Below are 19243 nucleotides of genomic sequence, written 5' to 3' on the forward strand. Positions count from 1 at the left end.
AAGTTTATCATTTCCCATGTGTCTGTGTGCTTGTGTCAACTTGTGTGTGTGAATTTGACCGATATCTCACACGGTGTCATGCTGTCACTGAGAAGCCTGCTGTGCGTCTAAAACTGCAAATGCTGCAGTACCACCTGCCAGCCAGGTCAAACTACCCACACATCTCTCTGCCAAATGGCAGAAGACACTGATACTGTCTGTTTTGGCTGACAGCTTACCTCGTTTCAGTTCACCTCGTCGGGCAGCTGGCAGCGATTAGCCAAGGGTTCGACCAAATGTAAGGCACCAGGTTGTGATCCTCTAAGAAGAGGTAAATTGGTCCTGTTTTGACTGAGTCTCATCTGGCCCATTGAAGCCTGTCCAACCATCTGCTGCTGGCTCTATCCAGATCTGGCCTAGTCTATCAAAAACGTAGAGAAGGTGTGGCCCTGTGAAGCCAACTGCCTGTTAAAAACCCGCAGCTTCCACTCTGTGTCATATAAGCATCAAGACTGGCTGACAGGGCAGTAATGAAATACAGTACCCTGCTGCTTCATGGTACAGAAATAGCAACATTTTTGCTGTCACCAAAACAAGGTGATTTACAGATTTTATTTTTGGTCGAGGGGCTGAACTTCTGTGAGCAGAAGATACTTGTAGTTATTAAGAGGACATGTCGTTTGGTATGACAACAACATTTAAAATGAAATGCTGCCCTGTGATCTACCCAATAACCTGAGGTTAAACAGACAGTTAGTGTTTTTTCATCAGTTCATCAAATCCAGTAACTCATCTGATTCATAACAAAAAAGAAAGAGGTACAGAAAAGTACTTACAACACTTTTTCCCTCATGACTCCTTGCAGTATAAAGCTCATATTCAGCCACTGTGTCCTGTCCTGCTGTGATCTCTGCAGTTCCCGGCTGCTGCGTGCAGCAGGCAGGAGGCCAGGGGCAGCCAGGGTGTGGTGGGATAAGCTTTCACCTACGCACTATTTGTCAGCAAGACTGTAGTATCCCACAGGGATTTGTGGCAGCAGCAAAGCAGGTGGAGAATGGTAGAGGAGATAAGGGGAACCGGGGGGAGAATATGACAGCCCCACTGGCTTTGTCTCCAGGATACTGTGACAAGTGAGGAGGCAGAGGAAGGTTGCGGGCATCTGTTTAACCACATGGGAGGCCCATTAGCGCTGCACCTCCTCCCTGTCTGACTTCCTCAGCCCCATGAAGAGCTCACCTGGGAGGATGATGGGATATGTATCAACAGTACCTCTCTCTCTCTTCTTGTATCCCCAGTCCCCCCCCTTCCCCCACTAAACCTGTGCTCCCACAGGCCTCTTTCACAGGAAGCTAAGTGCCAGGCCCCTGCTGCTGTGTCTCCGGCTCCGGATGGGTCCCTTGTTGAGTTCCATCCATACGTCACCAGCAGCGGCAAAAACAGAGCACTCCCTCACAACAGCACAAAGCAACAGAATCATTTCTCTGTCTGTCGGCAGCCTGCCTCTCTATTCTGTCTTTAACCCGGAGCAAAGAAAATAAGGAAACAAAGGAGCACCAAGGTCTCAAACAACCGGAATATAACCACATATGTATAAATGATGCAGCGAAGGTGAGTCAGAGTGGAGAGTTGTGAACAGCCACAAGGAGCTCTCCAGTAAGTCATACATACTTTCAGGATTTATACACATCTAAAGAAGATGATGGAAACTCAGTGTTAATAACTGAACTTCATAGCATCAAGGACTTGTGAAGTTCATTTTATTTTTATTTTTTTAAAAAAGGTCAAGGAGCAACTTAGAGTTTAGCTGACTTACAATTTCTAAACTACAAGGAGCAAGCAATGCAGGCCTGGCATCATCTTCATCATCCTCCTTCTTCAACCAAGAGGTCGTCTTGTCTAATCTCCAACCTGCTGAGTAACTAACTGCCCTCTGGCTAATGATGGTGTCTAGAGGCTGAGGTGGGCTTCATGGTGTAGTTTTGGCAGCATGGAGGACATGTGCTATGTGGGCAGACGGGACCTCACCTGACTGCTGTGGTTTTAGCTTCCTCCAGAGCTGCTGCTGGGGCAGGAGCAGGAGGGTCCAACCTGAGGTGAGTTTGGGGAGGATCATCAGATAATTATTTGTTTTAATTTTTCCACCCACCTACAACAAAGTCCTATCTACATGCCCACACTCTTTCTTTCCCCCTTTTCTGTCTTTTATTCCTTTCTCACAGCATTTCAGCCTCACAGGTAGCACAGTCCTCTTAGTTTGTCTTATGTGAGGCATACATACACTGTGACGCTTTGTTTAATTTTTGGTTGTCATGGTGAGATATACTGTTGCTGCATAGTTTTGCTCCAGCTGCTTCTCATTGCCAATGCTTTGTTGCCTCGGTGACAAAATCCACATAGCACAATGGCTCTCCCAGGTGAACCGTGGCAAGATTTACTGTAACTTACTACTAATTGCAGTTCGACTATTGTTTGACCTCTGAGGCTTACTTAAGCTTCTATACATATTTCAAGGCCTCTTTATTAAATGAAATGCTTCTCAAATCATAGATGAGGATTGATGATTGGATGCAAAGTAGTACAATGGAACCAAAGTTAACCTTCCCTAAATTAATAAAAGTTAAAACTGTAGTGTATTTGTGTGATTCTATCAAATGTTGAGTCAAATCAGCATTGTACAAACAAATGTACTCTGCATCTACTAGTCCCAGTCTAATCTACTCCATTGATTATCTAGGTTGGTTGAATGAATGCCTCCTACTGCAGCACTTGTCATTATTACTGTAATCAGGCCAGATTTAAAGGAACCTCTCACTTTTGCGAGGACCTATCTGAGGACTGAGTGTTCCCTGTCTCCCTCTTGTCCATCCCTTTGTCCCGCTCTGTTCTCCTTCAAAGGCCTCTCCACCAGCTGGGGCCGATCACAATCTCCTCACAAATCCTGAAATCATGTCTCAGTTCTTGCATGCTTGTTAGCAGCACTTTACTCAGATCTTGTTCCAGTGATCTTGTTTATGATTATTCTATGTTTATACTGAATGGTTAACTCATGAAATTCAACAATAGGTTAAGGAATAATGGAATAGATTATTGGACTGCACTATGGAGGGCTGAAGCAGCTTCCTGGATGGTTACAAATCCTGCTCCAAGGCTGAGGCTGATTACTGAAGTGGTCACCGCTGCATAACAGCTGTTGTCTAATCATATTCATCTCCTGCACTTCTCCTTGTGTCATTCCCCCCTGCAGTGAGGATTAATCATATGAAAGCAAATGTCCTCCTCTTACATTTGCATCATGATGGCAAAATGGTGTTAATGCTGTTATGTCTTGGCTCTTGTTACGGTGCATGATATTTCACGTCACTTAGGTCAGGAAACAACCTCTTTTTTCATTATCAAGCTACAGTTTCAGGACATTTACTGCACATTTTATTTTATGAAAAAAAACACAAAACTGTGTATCGGTAAATCAAAAATAAGGCTGTTGTTTTTTTATTTTTTAAATGTTAGAGATGATCGAACAGGGACACAATCACATGCTGCTTAATAGTCTAGTTTTTATCCTCTACATTTCTCTCACTTTCCTTCCCGTAGTAGAGGCTATTGGTGTTTGTTCTTGAGATAGTTGTGCTATCATTTTGGTCGGGACTCTCACAGAAAAGAGAATTACAACTCAAAAGACCATTTTGGTCGAATGAAACTCAAATATATATATATATATATAAATAATATAGATAATAAGATAATGCTGCCCTGTTTCTGCATACATATTTTCTTCTTTAATACTTGGGATTGGGAGTTTTTGTCCTTCTTTAGCACAAAATCTAAAAGCCATCTATTCAATTCCTTGGCATTGTAAAGCTTTGAAACATCCTGCCGATAGCTTAAATATATCTGAATAGAGATACAGTACTAAGGAATTTATATTTTTTTTGAGTGATGTATCTCATAGTTTTCCTTTAATATACAGTATGTCAGATCGATCGAAGGCTGCGACACTTGTAATATCTCATCGCTGGAGGCAAGATATTTGCACTTTTTTTGGAAAAATTTCCAAGATAACATTGAGGCTGCATGGAAGCATGCACGATTCTGGAGGGCTGTGTAGACTTGAGTTTGGGAGCGAGCAGTCTACATAACATTCACTGTACCTCAAGTGCGATCGGGCGGTGTGGCCACGACGTGCGTGCGTTGGTGCACTGTCGGTGTTGGAGAACCCATCAGTCACACAAAATGGTGTAGGTGGACGACAGCAAACGGATAAAAAACAAATCTATATCGGGAAAGCCCCAGCTGTCAGCGGCAGAAACCTGAACAGGTGGCTCATTCAGTGTCTTAACGGACCCTCAACAGCTTGTGTCGCTCACTAATCTCTCCTCTGACGACAGCGCATTTACGCGTAAAACCAGGAGTACGGCAGGTTTGGGTCGGTTGAACTGATCAGTCATCAGGATTTACTCATCAGTGCTTATAGAGTGTTCATCACGAAGCTGGACTTGTGGACGTGCGTCTCGGTTTTGTGACTGAACTGACATAGTTGGATACAATGAGTCTCTCTTGGATTTTATAATCTATCTCGTGTGTTTGGACTGTCAAGCAGTTGTAAAGACTGAAATTGATAACGCATAATGTTGCCAGAAATTAACAACAAGGTGAGGCACTTTGTTTTGTCAGCCTGTTAGATAATTGATTGGTTGATTGTTTATCATTCACCTCTTAATTTACAATAATTGCAATTTTCTGTGATTACTTGTAACTTGTCTGTGACAATTTGTGGTCAATCACAGTGCCATTATGATTTCATTACGTATGCAGAGTTAGCATAGTTGTCTAATCAAGCAGTCAGTATTGTTAAATCATACTTTATCTCCCATGCTACCACTTGTATTTAGTATAGTGTTGGATCATAAATCATCATCATTCTTACAGTATATTTGCTTTAGATTATCCCTGAAATTAGAGCACCTTTTGCCCAGATACAGTGCTTCAATCCAGGCTAATTCCATTTTAGGAGAAACCCACCACAGGTATCCTTTTACTTAATGATTTCACTGTACATTTCTATGTTTATTTTTAATGACCCATATCAAGAGTGTGAAGTCATTCTCACTTTGAAATGATTTCCATTTCATCTACACAAGTTATCCCACTTGATTGCTTATTTTGTCATCTGCACCCTTTCTCTTGACCGCATGCCAAGTTCTGATGAAAAATCTGATCCATTTCTATTTCAGTCGTTCTTTAGCTTACTTATTTCAGTGTTTGTTGCGCTGACAGATTCTGTAAGTCTATATGTGTTCTGCTATATTTTTCACACCTTACATGGAAACAGATATAAATTTAACCCTTGCTGTTTTTGGATCTTTCTGCAAGAATTTCATCTTTTAGTATTTTAAGTAACTAAAGTGAGAAATACAGAAGTGTTTGCTTCCAGCAATTACCATAATTTTAATCACATGGATTGAACTGTGATTGTTTCTTTATATGCATCACTTCCTGCATTTGGAAATGATGCATATATAATATATATAATATTAGATGCCATCAAGTTGAGGCTTATTGTGTGTAAGAACAATGACAGGGCAACATTAATGTCCATTAAAAATGCACATCTGACAGCTGATAGTGTTAGTGTGCACAGTTTTACAGTTTGTTGATGTTTACCCTCAGTTACTCTAGGTTTTTATTGCTTTGCTGACCCTCTGACCAACTGACTCTGGAGGCGGTTAATGAGCCAAAGCTGCTCTAACAGACCTGCTGGGATGATCTTACATCCAGCAAAGACCCCCTGTCACACAGTCAGCATTACATTGATATATTCATTTGACTTAATTACAACCTGTTGGCACATTTACATGTGTAGCGTGTACACAGGGAAACGATTTACAGTATCAGACAATGAAATAATATCAGATGAGCAACAGATACTGACACAAATATAATTTTTACCCCAGCTCTTTTTTAGTCATATAAGAGAATCTCTAATAAAGGAGATGAGAAATGTACACATTCACTAACTGGTTATTACCATACCCATTTTGATCACATGGATTGAACTGTGATTGTGGTCGCTTTATATAGTTTAGATGATGACATCCATTCATCAAAGGTGAATACAAAGGTCACAGTTGCTATTTTTCTTGGGCACATGGCATGATGTCACTTGGTTTCCACTGGCTCAGTGCTCATTAGTCAGGCTTACAGCAGGCATTTACAGGTGATGTTTTTGAAGCCAACCTGCCACAGTGGCCTACATGGCCCCAGCTGTCACCCACAGTACTCCTAAGATTGTAACATGACCACATTATTGTATCGTACCCTTCTTTCACCACCTGTGGTTTCATTGTCTTGTTGAAAGATTGTATCAACTTTCATGTGAAGACCAAAGCCAGTGACTGTTTGCAGGATGTGTTTACATTCAACCAATGATCAGAAAGATTCAAAGGTGTGCAAAGAAGAGTTAAAAGGTCAGTTCAGCATCTGATCCTCCTCTGCTGAGCCGGCCAAGCAGCATCAGATCAGTTCCTTCTCCCTCTGGACAGTACTTCAGTGATGCTGATCTGATGCAGCTTTTTCTTCTCAATCAGTGGAAAAGCTTAAGATTATGATAGAGAAGCTGTTTCCTAGTCAGCACCTGTGGCCAACACCCCACCCAGCCTGCCCCGCCTCCCTAGCCAGGCTGGCAGAATGACTTTAGCGCATATCTCCATATAGGGCTAAGCTTTATTTCACCCATATGGTGTCGCCCAAAACAGTTGCAGGGTCACCCACTGATTAATAAGGCACGTGTTAGCTGTCTTGGTCTTGGACAGAAATGTGCTGATTCATCCCAGATGCGTGCAGGGTTTTTTTTGTTTTTTTGTATGTCTGTAACTCTTTTTATATCACTCATTGCTTCCACATTCAGGCAGTCTTGGAGGCACGTGTACATCCACTGCTGCCTGGCACATGGATGTGCACATGTGCGCACACCTGCACAAAAAAGCAGGTAGAGAGAAAATACTGGAGAATGTGAGAACCGTTGTCGTTGTTTTTGCAGAAGTGATCTATTTTAAGATCATGGTGCATTTTTTTTTTCCCAGTCTGGCAGCAACCGTGTTTCCCACAGGCTGTGTATTTCTGAAGAGACTGGAGAATGAACTCAAGAGGCAATTTCATTATAATTTGAGAAGACTGCTTTCATCTTTTTTTGGTGTTAACACAATCCTAAATCTGACGTTGGAGATGATGTTGTTAAAGTATCCGTGCACTGTATAAAAATGTTGCAAAAGATAAATGTGTTTACCAATAGCTTCCATCCCCAATACGTTGGAGATTAAGAAAAAACTGCGACATGAGACAGTAGCTACTTTTGCCATCTTGTTGTGTATTTTATGAATTGCTCTCATTCCTCCCACAGACATCACGACCGGAGGCCTTCCCTCACCCTCACAGACTCCCAGCAGAGGGCAATCGTCTTGGAACAAACCGACCCTGCTCACAGGTCAGTGCTTCCCCTCTGCAATATGCTGTAGCAGCCAATCCACTAAGGTCTTTTCCATTGGTGTGTCACTTACATGAGGCATGCTTGAATCATTTTATCAACACCTTAAAACATGTGAAGACAATCCAGAAACCATCATCGATCCACATCACAGCACCTCCTCTTTCACGGTTTCTACAAAAGCTTTTCAGTATTTGGATTCTCAGTAATGTTCTGACATTATTGTACTGATACATTTTAGACCAAAAAAAGAAATGAAGTGCCAAAGTAAAAATACTAAGGATGATCTCAGCAATTCCAACATTCATCTTGTCTGTGACAATTTGTGGTCAATCACAGTGCCATTATGATTCATCTCATTCATCCAGTAAACAGTACACCAAGGATGTCACTGTACACATCTGTCTGCACATATGTGGTTATGTGGTGTAACGCATCACAGATTTCCACTGATACAAGAGCATCTTACCTAAGCACCAATCACCCCCCACCCACGGTTATGTACAGGCACGTCACTGTGTTTACTTCCTTTGCCTGTTGTGGCAGGTGCTTGCGACTATATTTAGCCCTATCTCTATGCGTCATAACCAAGTTGGCAGATCCTGCAGCAGCTTCTAACATATGAGAAAAATATCAGAACTATCTACTGTAGAGATGGGAAATCATTTTTCCAGGAATGCTTTTAATAATTAATATGAGAGAATTGATCAAACTTTTAATACAATACATTGCTAAATGCAATGTCAGAAAGGATGTAGGGACATTTCTATTTAAATTTTATTCATCAGTAATTTATGCAGAAATTATGAAGGGAAAACATGTCATAAACATACTCTATAATGCCCCTCTTGATAGAGATACACTTCTTTAGAATATTTCATTTTTCTCAGATAAGTTGGCACAGGACAGAGGTCTAATTTTGCTCATCATTGCCAGGGCTGAGCCTTGCAAGGCTGTGACACATGTAATCATGCTCCCAGAGCAAGCAGGATGGCAGCCAGAGAAAAGCAGGTTGCTGCTCTTCACGTCCCCCACAGAGCCACCAGAGACAGAGTCTGTCAGGACCCAGCCACATGGGCTTTGTCCTCATTACACTCTCCGCCTGATCTGTAATTCCAGCCGCTACCTGCTGGGGGTCCAGGTCACCTGAGCCCCCTTAGACAAAATAGATGTGAAAGAGAGGTAGATCACAAGCTGGGAACACAAACCAAAACTGATTAGGTGCAGCCTGACAAAAACATATAAAAAATGAATTGGGCTGAGACAGCCTTATACAAGCTAGTTTCTTTTTTTAAAACAACAACAACAACAACAACACAACGCCTGTATGCACTCTCTTCTGCTTCCTTTGTTACAATCTGCTGTTCAGTTTTTGTTATTCTGTGATTATGAAATGCAAAGTGTTTTTTTCCCCACAGAGAATAGATTTTATAAGCCTCTGACTGTGGAATTTTGCCCATTTCGATTAAATATTCTCTCTGGTTTTGTGTATTAGACAATATTCTGTTTTCATCAAAGTCTTTAAACATACTGCTATGGGTTTTAAGCTTTTGGACTTCAATAAATATGAATGAAAGAACTACTTTCCTCCATAATCTGACACTCAACCAACATCCGTTTTATTAAAGGCAATACAAAATAACAACTACTCCTCTGACTTGCAGAAGTTTGGCTCTGGTGTAGGGACCCTGCCTCAGCTAGACCCACCTGTGGTCCAGGTGGTGGTCAGCAATGCCAAAAACCAACACCATCAGTTGGACAACATTCTGCCCCAAATTGCCAACAAAGGGGGCCAAAACAAATATCAGTCACACCCGGTGAGTCACTCATACATTTACCTGTATAACACTAACAGCCTGTGGTTACCTATAGCAGGAGCCAGTTTTGTACTATAGAATCATACGTTTCTGATCGGATGAAAAAGATTGGAGCATCTGTATTTCTCAGTGTACTTAATATAAGTCACAAATGAGATATAAAGGTTTCAGGGACGAGTACTGTGTAGGCTCCCTGTGAAAATATCCTGAAGGTCAAGTGTAGTTATAGACATGCAGCACTTGAAGCTGTAGCTGCTTTTGTTAGCTCAGTATGAATGAGTAAGAGTACACAGAGCTAAAATGTGAATTTTTGTGTGTGTTTGGTGGACAGGATGAGAGGCCGAAGCCCGCTCAACAGTTCAGCATGCGGTTTGGTGCAGCAATGGATAAAGTGTCAGCCTCCCGCAACAGCAAGAATTTCAGCAACAAGGTGGAGAAAGAGAAGTCATATGAGGGACAAAGGCTACCCATGTCTCCCATCGGTATGTCATTATGGGTTATAAAAAACACAAAAGAATTAGAGAGGCACATTTTGTTTCTCCTGTGGGTGTTCCAACACAAACGTGTAACTAAGTCATCATTTTTATCCAACTGTCAGATTAATAATAGCATGTTGGCATCACACTCGATTGTTCACAATCCTCTGCTCTTGGCAGAGCTGTGATCAATAAGATATTGACTCATCTAGTCGTCCTCCTCTTCCGCCCTGTTGCAGAGGCACTGAAGAACTTCAAGGACCGTCTGACGGAGTTTGAGCAGGAGGAAATCATGGACTATTCAGAGATCTGGTTCCTGGGTCTTGGCTCTCAGAAGATTGAGGGTTCCCAGGGCTCACCGCAGAACTCTGGATATGATGACGAGCATGGAAGCTACATCAGGGTAATGTGTTCAATGTTGATACAAGTGGTTTTTAGCCCATTGAATATTATTTGAGCTATTTTACCTTCCAGTGAAAAAATTCTGTTTATGTTAGTAATGTATGAAATCAAATTGCAGAGACTAGAAACATGCTTGAGTTGGACAGTCTTTCATCATCAACATTCGGTCCTACTGTCCAGTAATGTAAAGTTATGTTGTTGATTCATAGTAAAGAAGTTATGAGGCGGGAATGTTCAGAAAATTCTTCCTTGTTATTTATGGGAGGATTAATTATTGTTTTCTGCTGAAAAGCAGTATATTATCAAGCTATGAGACCCAAAATTAAACAAACGAACGATATACATTGTTAGCATCTAGCATCACAAAAAGGTCAGCTCTCTTTCTTAAATAAGCATTTTCCAGAAGCAAAAGAGTTGAACAGTTACTGAAGTCTCCTTTGAACAAAAACAATTATGTTAACTTCCACTGTGAATAATTATGTAAAAGTTTCAAACCAAAACTCACGGTATGTGTTATAAAATGGTCATTGGGAAAGTGTATTTACAATTACATGTCACTAGTGACACAAAGAAAAGTGTTAACAAACAGGGCAGCTGTGAGTTAGGAGGTGGTCATTCACTAATCACAGGATTGGTCCATCTCCAGCTCCTCCTGTCCACATGTCAAAATGTCCCTGGGCAAGGCACTGAACCCCAAATAGCTCCTGATGATTAGACCAGCACTTTACATGATGTATGAGAGTGTTTGAATGGTTGAATGAGAGGCACATCAAAGTGCTAAATAAATGCACTCCATTTACCTTCCATTCACAAACGCACTCACAACTTTTTGCAAAGTCATTTCATTTATGAAATATTTCTAAGATCGTAAACTGGAAATGTGAATAAAATGTAGTGTTAGTTACAATTTTAAACACACACATACTCATATACACACAGCTTTTCAAGAAGCCTCAGCTGAACTGTACATGACCGGTCTTCATATGACCTTAATCCAGCAACTGCAGGCATTAACTCACCATTCCATTGGACTGGCTTCACTGTTGACTGCTTTATACAATGAACTTAGATTACCAAACCCAATAACAACAGGCTTTACTGTCTTGTAAAGATCCGACAGTTCAGGCTACTGAAAGACAGCTGTGCCTTAGTCAACATGTAATGAATGAGCTGTTTAAGGCTGAGTGACCGACCATTGTCTAGACCCTTATATCTCTATCGGGGCTCATATCACTGTTACAGGCTTGGACTTACAGTTACAGCAAAAGTACATAGTCCAGTTACTGTACTACTGCTACTACTGCTGCTATAACTGCTATGTGCAAACCAGAGTAATGCCAGTAATCATACTGTGTATCCTGTACTTAAAAACTGTTTTGCTATTCAGTAAATAATAATAATGTGTAATCATTAGCAGTAGCTATTCTAGATTAAAATTCTATCAGTATAGAGTATATAAAAGTAAGGTCTACTGAAATATTCACTGTGCTCTCCCTCTGATTCCTCCAGGTGCTGCATGACCATATAGCCTACAGATTTGAAGTACTTGAAGTGATTGGGAAAGGCTCCTTTGGGCAGGTCTTGAAATGTCTTGACCACAAGAACAACGAACTTGTAGCCATTAAGTTGATACGCAATAAGAAAAGGTAAGAGTCAATGCAAGTTTGATTTTATTTTGAAATATTTTATCCTTCAATTCATCTATGATCAGGCATTTCCTGTGAACAATGTTTAAATTAGGTTTTCTTGCATTTAAATCACACTACACCTTACCAAATACTCTCTAGAAAGAGATATTTGTCACATTCAAGAAGTCACCTTTTGGCATTCATTTGAGATATGTTACCCTGATGTGAGGTTTTCCCACATGCCTGGACTGTGATCATTTTACATTTTAGAAGTCTGCCAATTCGTTGGGCTCCTGATTTAGAACGATAGAAGTCGGGGCCTTACGGTGTTATCTTACCTGTCCTTCATTACTGTGGATCACAGTGACAGGGACTGCTCGAGTCCTGCTGGATGGATTCAGGAGCCATCAGTTCTTACCGGCGCTCCAATAATGCAGAAAACAAAATGGACTGCCTCAGGAGAATTTGCCACTGTGTTAGCTGATCTTATCTTTCCTCTTAAAGGATTGAAAATGGTTGACATAAAGAAATATCCTGGGTTTTTAGGGATGGATGTGCTTGGACAACCTCTCACAGAAAATTGAAATGAGACTACACAGTAGTTTATCAAGAGTCCAAACTTTATATATCTTAGTATTTATCATAATTATGGCACTGACATCAGAATTGACAGTCAACACTTGGTCTGGTTTTACCTGGAAATTCAGAAACAACAATGTTTTAAATTAAATGTAATTTTTGTTTTTTATTTCACTGTCTAACTCTGCATATAACTTTGGACTACAGGTTTCATCACCAAGCTCTAGTTGAGCTGAAGATCCTGGATGTTATAAAGAGGAAAGACAAAGACAACCTCCACAACGTCATCCACATGAAGGAGTACTTTTACTTCCGAAATCACCTTTGCATCTCCTTTGAGCTGCTTGGGTTAGTACATGCACTTGTGTTCTGCAAACTAGCAGGCCTGCCTGTTCAGAAAATAGTGTTACACAAGACTATAAAGACATAACTGAATAATTAATCCGTTAATCAAAGGTATTCACGTTTAGCCACCTTTCCCAGGTACCGCAGCAGGGTTAGATCACTGTACTGCCTTATGAAAGGCGCGTCTCACTTGTCCATAGTCATTACTTCTACTGTTATGTGATTGTCTTCAATCAGGAGTGAAGTGATTACCTGTAGACCTTAAGCCAGCTGTGTTTTAGTGTGGATTGCCACTGTTATCTGTTTGAGGGTAGATAGCTTTGTTTATCACTCTGGCTGAATGACCTTTAGAGGACGTCTTGGACTGCCACCTTGTATAACATTACTGTCACCAAATCCTTTAGTTAAGGTCTTGATTAGGGCCCTATCTCTTACCCCTTCTTGCTTCATGGTGTGAAGGGTCCAGTTACACAGACTAAAGAAGTTTTTGCTCATCACAAGTTGAAAGAAATAGCAGAAGGACACACTCAATCTCCCTCTGAATGCAAGCACAATCAAAGATTATTTCCAAGTGTGCGCTTAGCAGTCAGTGAATGTTTTATTGGGCGGGAAGATATATTAAGATGGATGAGTAACTTCTTTTTACAGAGCGTTTATTTGAGGACCATGAATAAATACTTCTGTTGCATCTTTTTATGAAGGGACTCCTGATTGCGGTCACTCTACATTGTGTTCCCTATTTGTCTGAATTAACAAATTACAAAATATACTTAAAATTTTATTTTGAATATACTTAAAAGTTTAAATATACTTAAAATTTTATTTTAAATAAAATAATCATTTAAATTCAAGCAATTAAACAAGGAGAACTTAAAAGTTTGAATTCAATTCAAGGTTTTGTTAATCACATACACAAAAATGTGTGCAGTATAAAGTAGTGTGGCATACTTTTTAAACCTGTACTAAACTAACAGTACAAGCTTAAAAAATAAAAAATATAAAGGATAAAAATGTAAAAATTTAAAAATATATAAATAGTAGTTTTTTAAAAATAATGGAAAATGTACACTTCACAATTGTATGCAAAGTATACAAAAAAATGTGTGCACTGTCATATGTAAATATGCAATGTGCATTTCAACGCAAAGGATCACATGCATGTCAAGGCCGAGGTCATACAGAAGTCAGAGTTCAGCCTGAGGAAAAAAACTTATTTTTAGTCTCTGTGTTGTACTTGCGGCTAGAGAGGCATTTGCCTGAGTGTAGAATTGAGTCTATTTCTGAGGTGCTGAGGATGATGAGATTAAGATAAAGATTTTAAGTGAAAATATTTGGAAATAAATTTCATTTATCTCTTTATTTATGAAGTGAAAATAAATCATATTCTCATTTCTGTTGACAGGGTGAACTTATACGAACTCATTAAAAAAAACAACTTCCAGGGCTTCAGTCTCGCTCTCATCCGTCGGTTCGCCCATGCTCTGCTTCGGTGTCTGCAGATGCTGCACAGGGAGAAGATAATCCACTGCGACCTCAAACCGGTACTGACTTCCATACCATCTGAAAACTGAATTTATGATTTAGCTTCAGTGTTTGGCATGCAATTTACAATATAGTGAAGTCACCAAAACCTGAAATGGATCTTATCTATTGAGTAGTGCTGTTGTTAACTGTACTGCACAGAATTCTGTAGGGTAATCGCCGGAATTTGGCTCCATCTTGTGGAGAATTATAATATTGCAGCAGAACTATATAAAAGCAACTGTGTTTGACTGTTTTTGGTTTTACTTCTGAACAGGAGAACATCCTTTTGTCTCAGAGGGGGCCGGGGAACATCAAGGTGGTTGACTTTGGATCAAGCTGTTATGAACAACAAAGGGGTAAGAGCATAAAATCCAACTAGATGAATATGTGAATCATTATTTTTAATATTCAAAGAAAGAGCAAGTCTGGTTCAACAAACCCTCACAACCTCCTCTCCTTTCTTTCTTCATCAACCTTTTTTAGTGTACACCTACATCCAGAGCCGCTTCTACCGCTCTCCAGAGGTCATCCTGGGTCACCCCTACAGCATGGCTATTGACATGTGGAGTTTGGGCTGTATCCTAGCTGAGCTCTACACAGGCTATCCTCTCTTCCCAGGAGAGAGCGAAGTGGAGCAGGTAGCTTGCATATTGGAGGTATGTAAATAATCAAAAGCTTTTTTACTGGCTGTTTTCTACTCTTATGTATCAACTTTTATTCAGTTAATGTCTATGGATATGTGTTATGTAAGCTTGAAAAATACATATATATGCGAAATAATATCTCAGTATGGTTGGTGAGTTGCTTAATTCGGTGCATTAAAGTGTCTTGATATTTTAACTTACAGGTTCTTGGAATGCCTCCAAATGATTTTGTTCAGTCAGCATCAAGGAAGAGGTTGTTCTTTGGTGAGAATCTATGTTTACCTGGTTTTAGATCTTTTGTTGTATATTAATGTGTTATGCAGCATACTATGTAGGTTGCACAGCAGGCTGTAGTGTAGGATTAGTAGATGTTTTTAGAAAATGAATGAATAACTAGGCCAGGGTTTTGCAGACGGTGTATGATCTATCTGTGGGAGCCATTTTCAGTAATACATTTCTATTGTATTTGATCATTCTGTGCAGACTCAAAAGGAAACCCCAGGAACGTCACCAATAGCAAGGGGAAGAAACGGAGACCCAACTCCAAGGAGCTGTCAATTGCATTGAAAACAAATGATGTTTTGTTCCTAGACTTCATCAAACACTGCCTCACGTATGTTCACTCTACAATTCTTCTTGACTGTTTACAAGAATAGGCTTCTCTGTTATTTATCTTGAATTCTTAATCGTCTACATGAAAATACACAATTTGCTTTCTTGTATTCGTAAATGGTATTTTAGAGATGAAATTAAATGATTGTTTTGGGTCTTTCAGTTGGGATCCATCTAAACGTATGACTCCTGATGAGGGGCTACAGCATGAATGGATCCTGGAGGGAAACTTCAACAGGGTCCGACCCAGAACCAGGCCAACAGTGATTAAGCCTACAGACAGTTCAACTAGCACTGAGAACAGCAGTGACCACAGTTACCGCAAACCAGCTAACAGCAGGCCTGGTAAGATGAAGACCATTAGTGAAGTCCATAAAATCCATACTATATAATTATATACACAACAAACAAATAAATGAAGCAAAGACTTTTTTTTACGTCTCTAAAATCTACAGTTCAGGTATAATATGTGCACTCTGGTCACTTCTGCCTCACAAATTACGTTTATTTTTCATGTCAGCTGTGTAAAGAGTACTTTAATATTCACCTCAAACTGACGAGTCATGTGCTTTGTTTCCATGCTTACAGGGGAGAAGGTCAGCTCAGATAGTGATAGGCTGAAGAGAGAAGGTTCAGCAACACGAACAAAGATGGCGCCTGCTGAGCGTCTGCGGCCTATTGGGGCCTCAGCGGAGGAGGAATTGTGTGAGGGTGAAGGCAAGCTGTCTGCGGATACCAAGCAACAAGAAGGAGGTGGAGAGAGGCCAGTTCACATCATCATCAAGCCTCAAGTGGAAATGGGCACAGAGAGAAAAGATAGCCAGGAACCATCTCAGTGTTTGCCTCCTATCATCTAACAGTCGAAGGGGATCATGCTGCGTTCATGGCAAATGGGAACTGGGAGTTAAGAGTGATTGAAGTGAGGAATAGGAGTTAAATCAAAGCCTGAAAGTAAGTTGCATCTGTTTGGCTGCTTTCAGAGTAAACATCACATTGATCAATTTAACAATACCAGGACTTAAGCATTGCAACACAGATGTCATGAACATCTACTAAAAAACTGCATTAGCTAATAAAGTCCACCCATGCTGTTAGTTATGCACCAGATGGTTTGTTAGATAGAACCATCTGAGAAGTCATCCATGGAAACTGTTTGGAAAAGGGCAGGCACTTTCAAAAATACTTGGCAGGTGAACCATCTGTCCATCACCCTCTATCAATGTCTTGCCTTGCAAGGCAGCTGGATTCATGACACTGATTGGTTAGAACCACTAGTGGCTCGGGCAGTTACTGCAAAAAAACTGTTGTGTCGCATTTGTGTTGACGTTACATCGCAGAATATCATGTGTGAGAAGTCAGATGCACAGAAAAGTCTGAGTTCATCATGAGTAGAAATATCAGGTTGGACGAGAGTTCAGTTCCCACATGCCATGAACAAAATATAATTTCAGATAATGGGGATAATGTAGGTATCATCAGCAAAGAGGAGTATCTTCTATGTATTGTTTTAAATATAAATCAAAGTGTATTGGTTTTATTTGTGGGACTTTGAGTTTGTATGACAGTGAAGTAAATCAGTCTGTTGTACATTTCTTTTATAAAGGAGTTCAGATGTGGTGCAGTTTTGTGTTACAGCTGGGATACCGTTAACTGATGCACCAGATGGTTTGTTAGATAGAACCATCTGAGAAGTCATCCATGGAAACTGTTTGGAAAAGGGCAGGCACTTTCAAAAATACTTGGCAGGTGAACCATCTGTCCATCACCCTCTATCAATGTCTTGCCTTGCAAGGCAGCTGGATTCATGACACTGATTGGTTAGAACCACTAGTGGCTCGGGCACAAGCACGCAACTTGAAGCCTGACAAGATGGATTCTTGCGTGATCTGATTTTGTGATATCGAGATATCGTGATATTGTGATATCATGATATTGCGAATCTAGCTGCCTCGCAAGGTAGGAGACACCGAACTGTCTGCCACATGACAATCTGCATAACAAATCATTAAAAATCATTCATGGTACAGCATTAACTTTTTTGCTGTCGTTGTCACCTGTATTATTTACTGGACCCAGTCTTTGCTGCGCATTGAAATTTCTGATAAACAGGTTAGACTTTAAACACCACTTTCACTTTTCTCAGTTTCCATGTTTAAAAAAATACAGGACAAACAAACTAAGTAGCTAAATTTAAATGTGCATGAGTAGAAAATGTATGAAAATCTTTGTTTTTATTTGTTTTTATTTACTTTTCTCTTAGACATTTTAGCCTCAATTTATTTTCAGGATGTTTAAAATGTGTGCAATAAAGGCTGAGCCAAACAAATGTTTTTTTTAAAATTATGCTAAGAAATAAATAATTGTCATGTACCTTTTAATTGTTGAATGCAGTTCACATACTGATTATTAATTATTTTACGTATTTATTATGAAAAATGTTTTGTCATATGTTTCATATTTGTTTAACAATTTATGTTCAGTTCAACAATCAAAATATGTATTTGTAATGAAATTGATTGTAAATATTTCTGCTGTAATTTCCTATGTATGTGTAATACAGAACATATTTTACAAAAGTATTTCAGATATTTGTTATAGGGTTTAGACAAGGTTTTACTTGTGTTGTTACTCTATGAAAACATTTTGTACGTCTGTGTTATTCATTATTTTTATATTAGAAACAAAAAGACAATCCTATTATTGATAGTTTGTGCCTTGCAGTATTAGAAATTTTGCACTTTACTTTTGTGTGTGTACACCTGGATTAGAAACCGTTGGATTCTTACCTGTCAAACAGACAAGAGTTGTGCAATATATTGGACTACCCTGCCAGGATCCCACTTATGAATTTTGTTAACAAAATGATGTCCGATCTAATGTTAAAGAATATAATTAAAACAATTAACCATCTTTTTACTATTGATTTGTGTCTTTAGTCGCCAATTGAGCTCCAACTTAAATTGAAGATAGGCCCATGTCTTCACACTTGGCTAAGCAGCCAGTGATCCTGACGGGATGGTTTGTAGCTAAAATAAGAGACGTCAAGTGATTTTTTAAATGTCTTTTATGATGAAATAAAAAGTTGTTTCAATTAACCTGTGTCTCAATATTAATCATTTGTATCCATAAAGTTGTCTTTAGGCTTCAGCCATAACAGCTCAACAAAGATTGACTTGATATGTTTATGCCATGAAAAAAATCTGTTACGGACTGTATGAAAATTGTATGGGAGCTGAATCTTAAATAACATTTTATACACACTCACTTGTTCTGTTCAGACCTTCAGGTTTTATTTAGAGATTAGGACTTGAAGATAAGGTCCCTGTAAGTTTTTTATGTACACAGGAGTTGGCTTTTAGGCTTGTTGACATGATCAGCTACAACTGTAGGTGAAGGAGTGAAATATGCACAGGTGCCCGCTCTGAGGCTGCTGATATGGGACCGTCCAGCCATTCTTTTAAATTAATGTTTTGCCCCTTCCTGTATTCTAGAGAAGACCACTATGACCATGACCTTTGTATCATATCAGTCTGTTATAACCATTAGATAAGTTAATCAGCTTCAGTGAAAGGCCACCTCTCAGCCTTTGCAGGAGAGAGGGTGGCAGGTATGTCCCTCCATCCCTCTCCAGAAAACTTGGATTTGACCTTAAATCACAAGGTGAGGTATATAATCAGAGCTTCAAAAGTCTTGGTAAAAGTGTGGATTAGCAGATAACAAAGTGTGTGTATGTTCAGATCACCTGTAGACTAGGAAA

The 19243-nt window shown here is 39.7% G+C and overlaps 1 protein-coding gene across 1 annotated transcript; it reads left to right on the forward strand.

Moving 5' to 3' along the window:
• The first annotated feature begins 1982 nt into the window (after positions 1-1982).
• dyrk4 (dual-specificity tyrosine-(Y)-phosphorylation regulated kinase 4) lies at positions 1983-16343 on the forward strand. The gene is made up of 15 exons (XM_062420849.1): positions 1983-2072; positions 4605-4628; positions 7376-7459; positions 9124-9276; positions 9608-9758; positions 9992-10155; positions 11664-11800; positions 12569-12709; positions 14109-14247; positions 14505-14586; positions 14714-14886; positions 15078-15138; positions 15358-15487; positions 15650-15831; positions 16075-16343. Exons 1-15 carry the CDS (start codon positions 1983-1985, stop codon positions 16341-16343), a joined length of 1980 nt encoding a protein of 659 aa, XP_062276833.1.
• The last annotated feature ends 2900 nt before the right edge of the window (positions 16344-19243 follow it).

The sequence above is a fragment of the Scomber scombrus genome, chromosome 6 (assembly GCF_963691925.1).
Source record: "Scomber scombrus chromosome 6, fScoSco1.1, whole genome shotgun sequence".
Classification (NCBI taxonomy): Eukaryota; Metazoa; Chordata; class Actinopteri; order Scombriformes; family Scombridae; genus Scomber; species Scomber scombrus.

Bases quoted from the DNA above. Each gene is read 5' to 3' on its own strand.
- dyrk4 (XM_062420849.1), top strand. From the start codon at position 1,983: ATGTGGGCAGACGGGACCTCACCTGACTGCTGTGGTTTTAGCTTCCTC. The intron at 11,801-12,568 runs GTAAGAGTCAAT...TTTGGACTACAG, and splicing joins TTGATACGCAATAAGAAAAG to GTTTCATCACCAAGCTCTAG. The intron at 15,139-15,357 runs GTGAGAATCTAT...CATTCTGTGCAG, and splicing joins AAGGAAGAGGTTGTTCTTTG to ACTCAAAAGGAAACCCCAGG.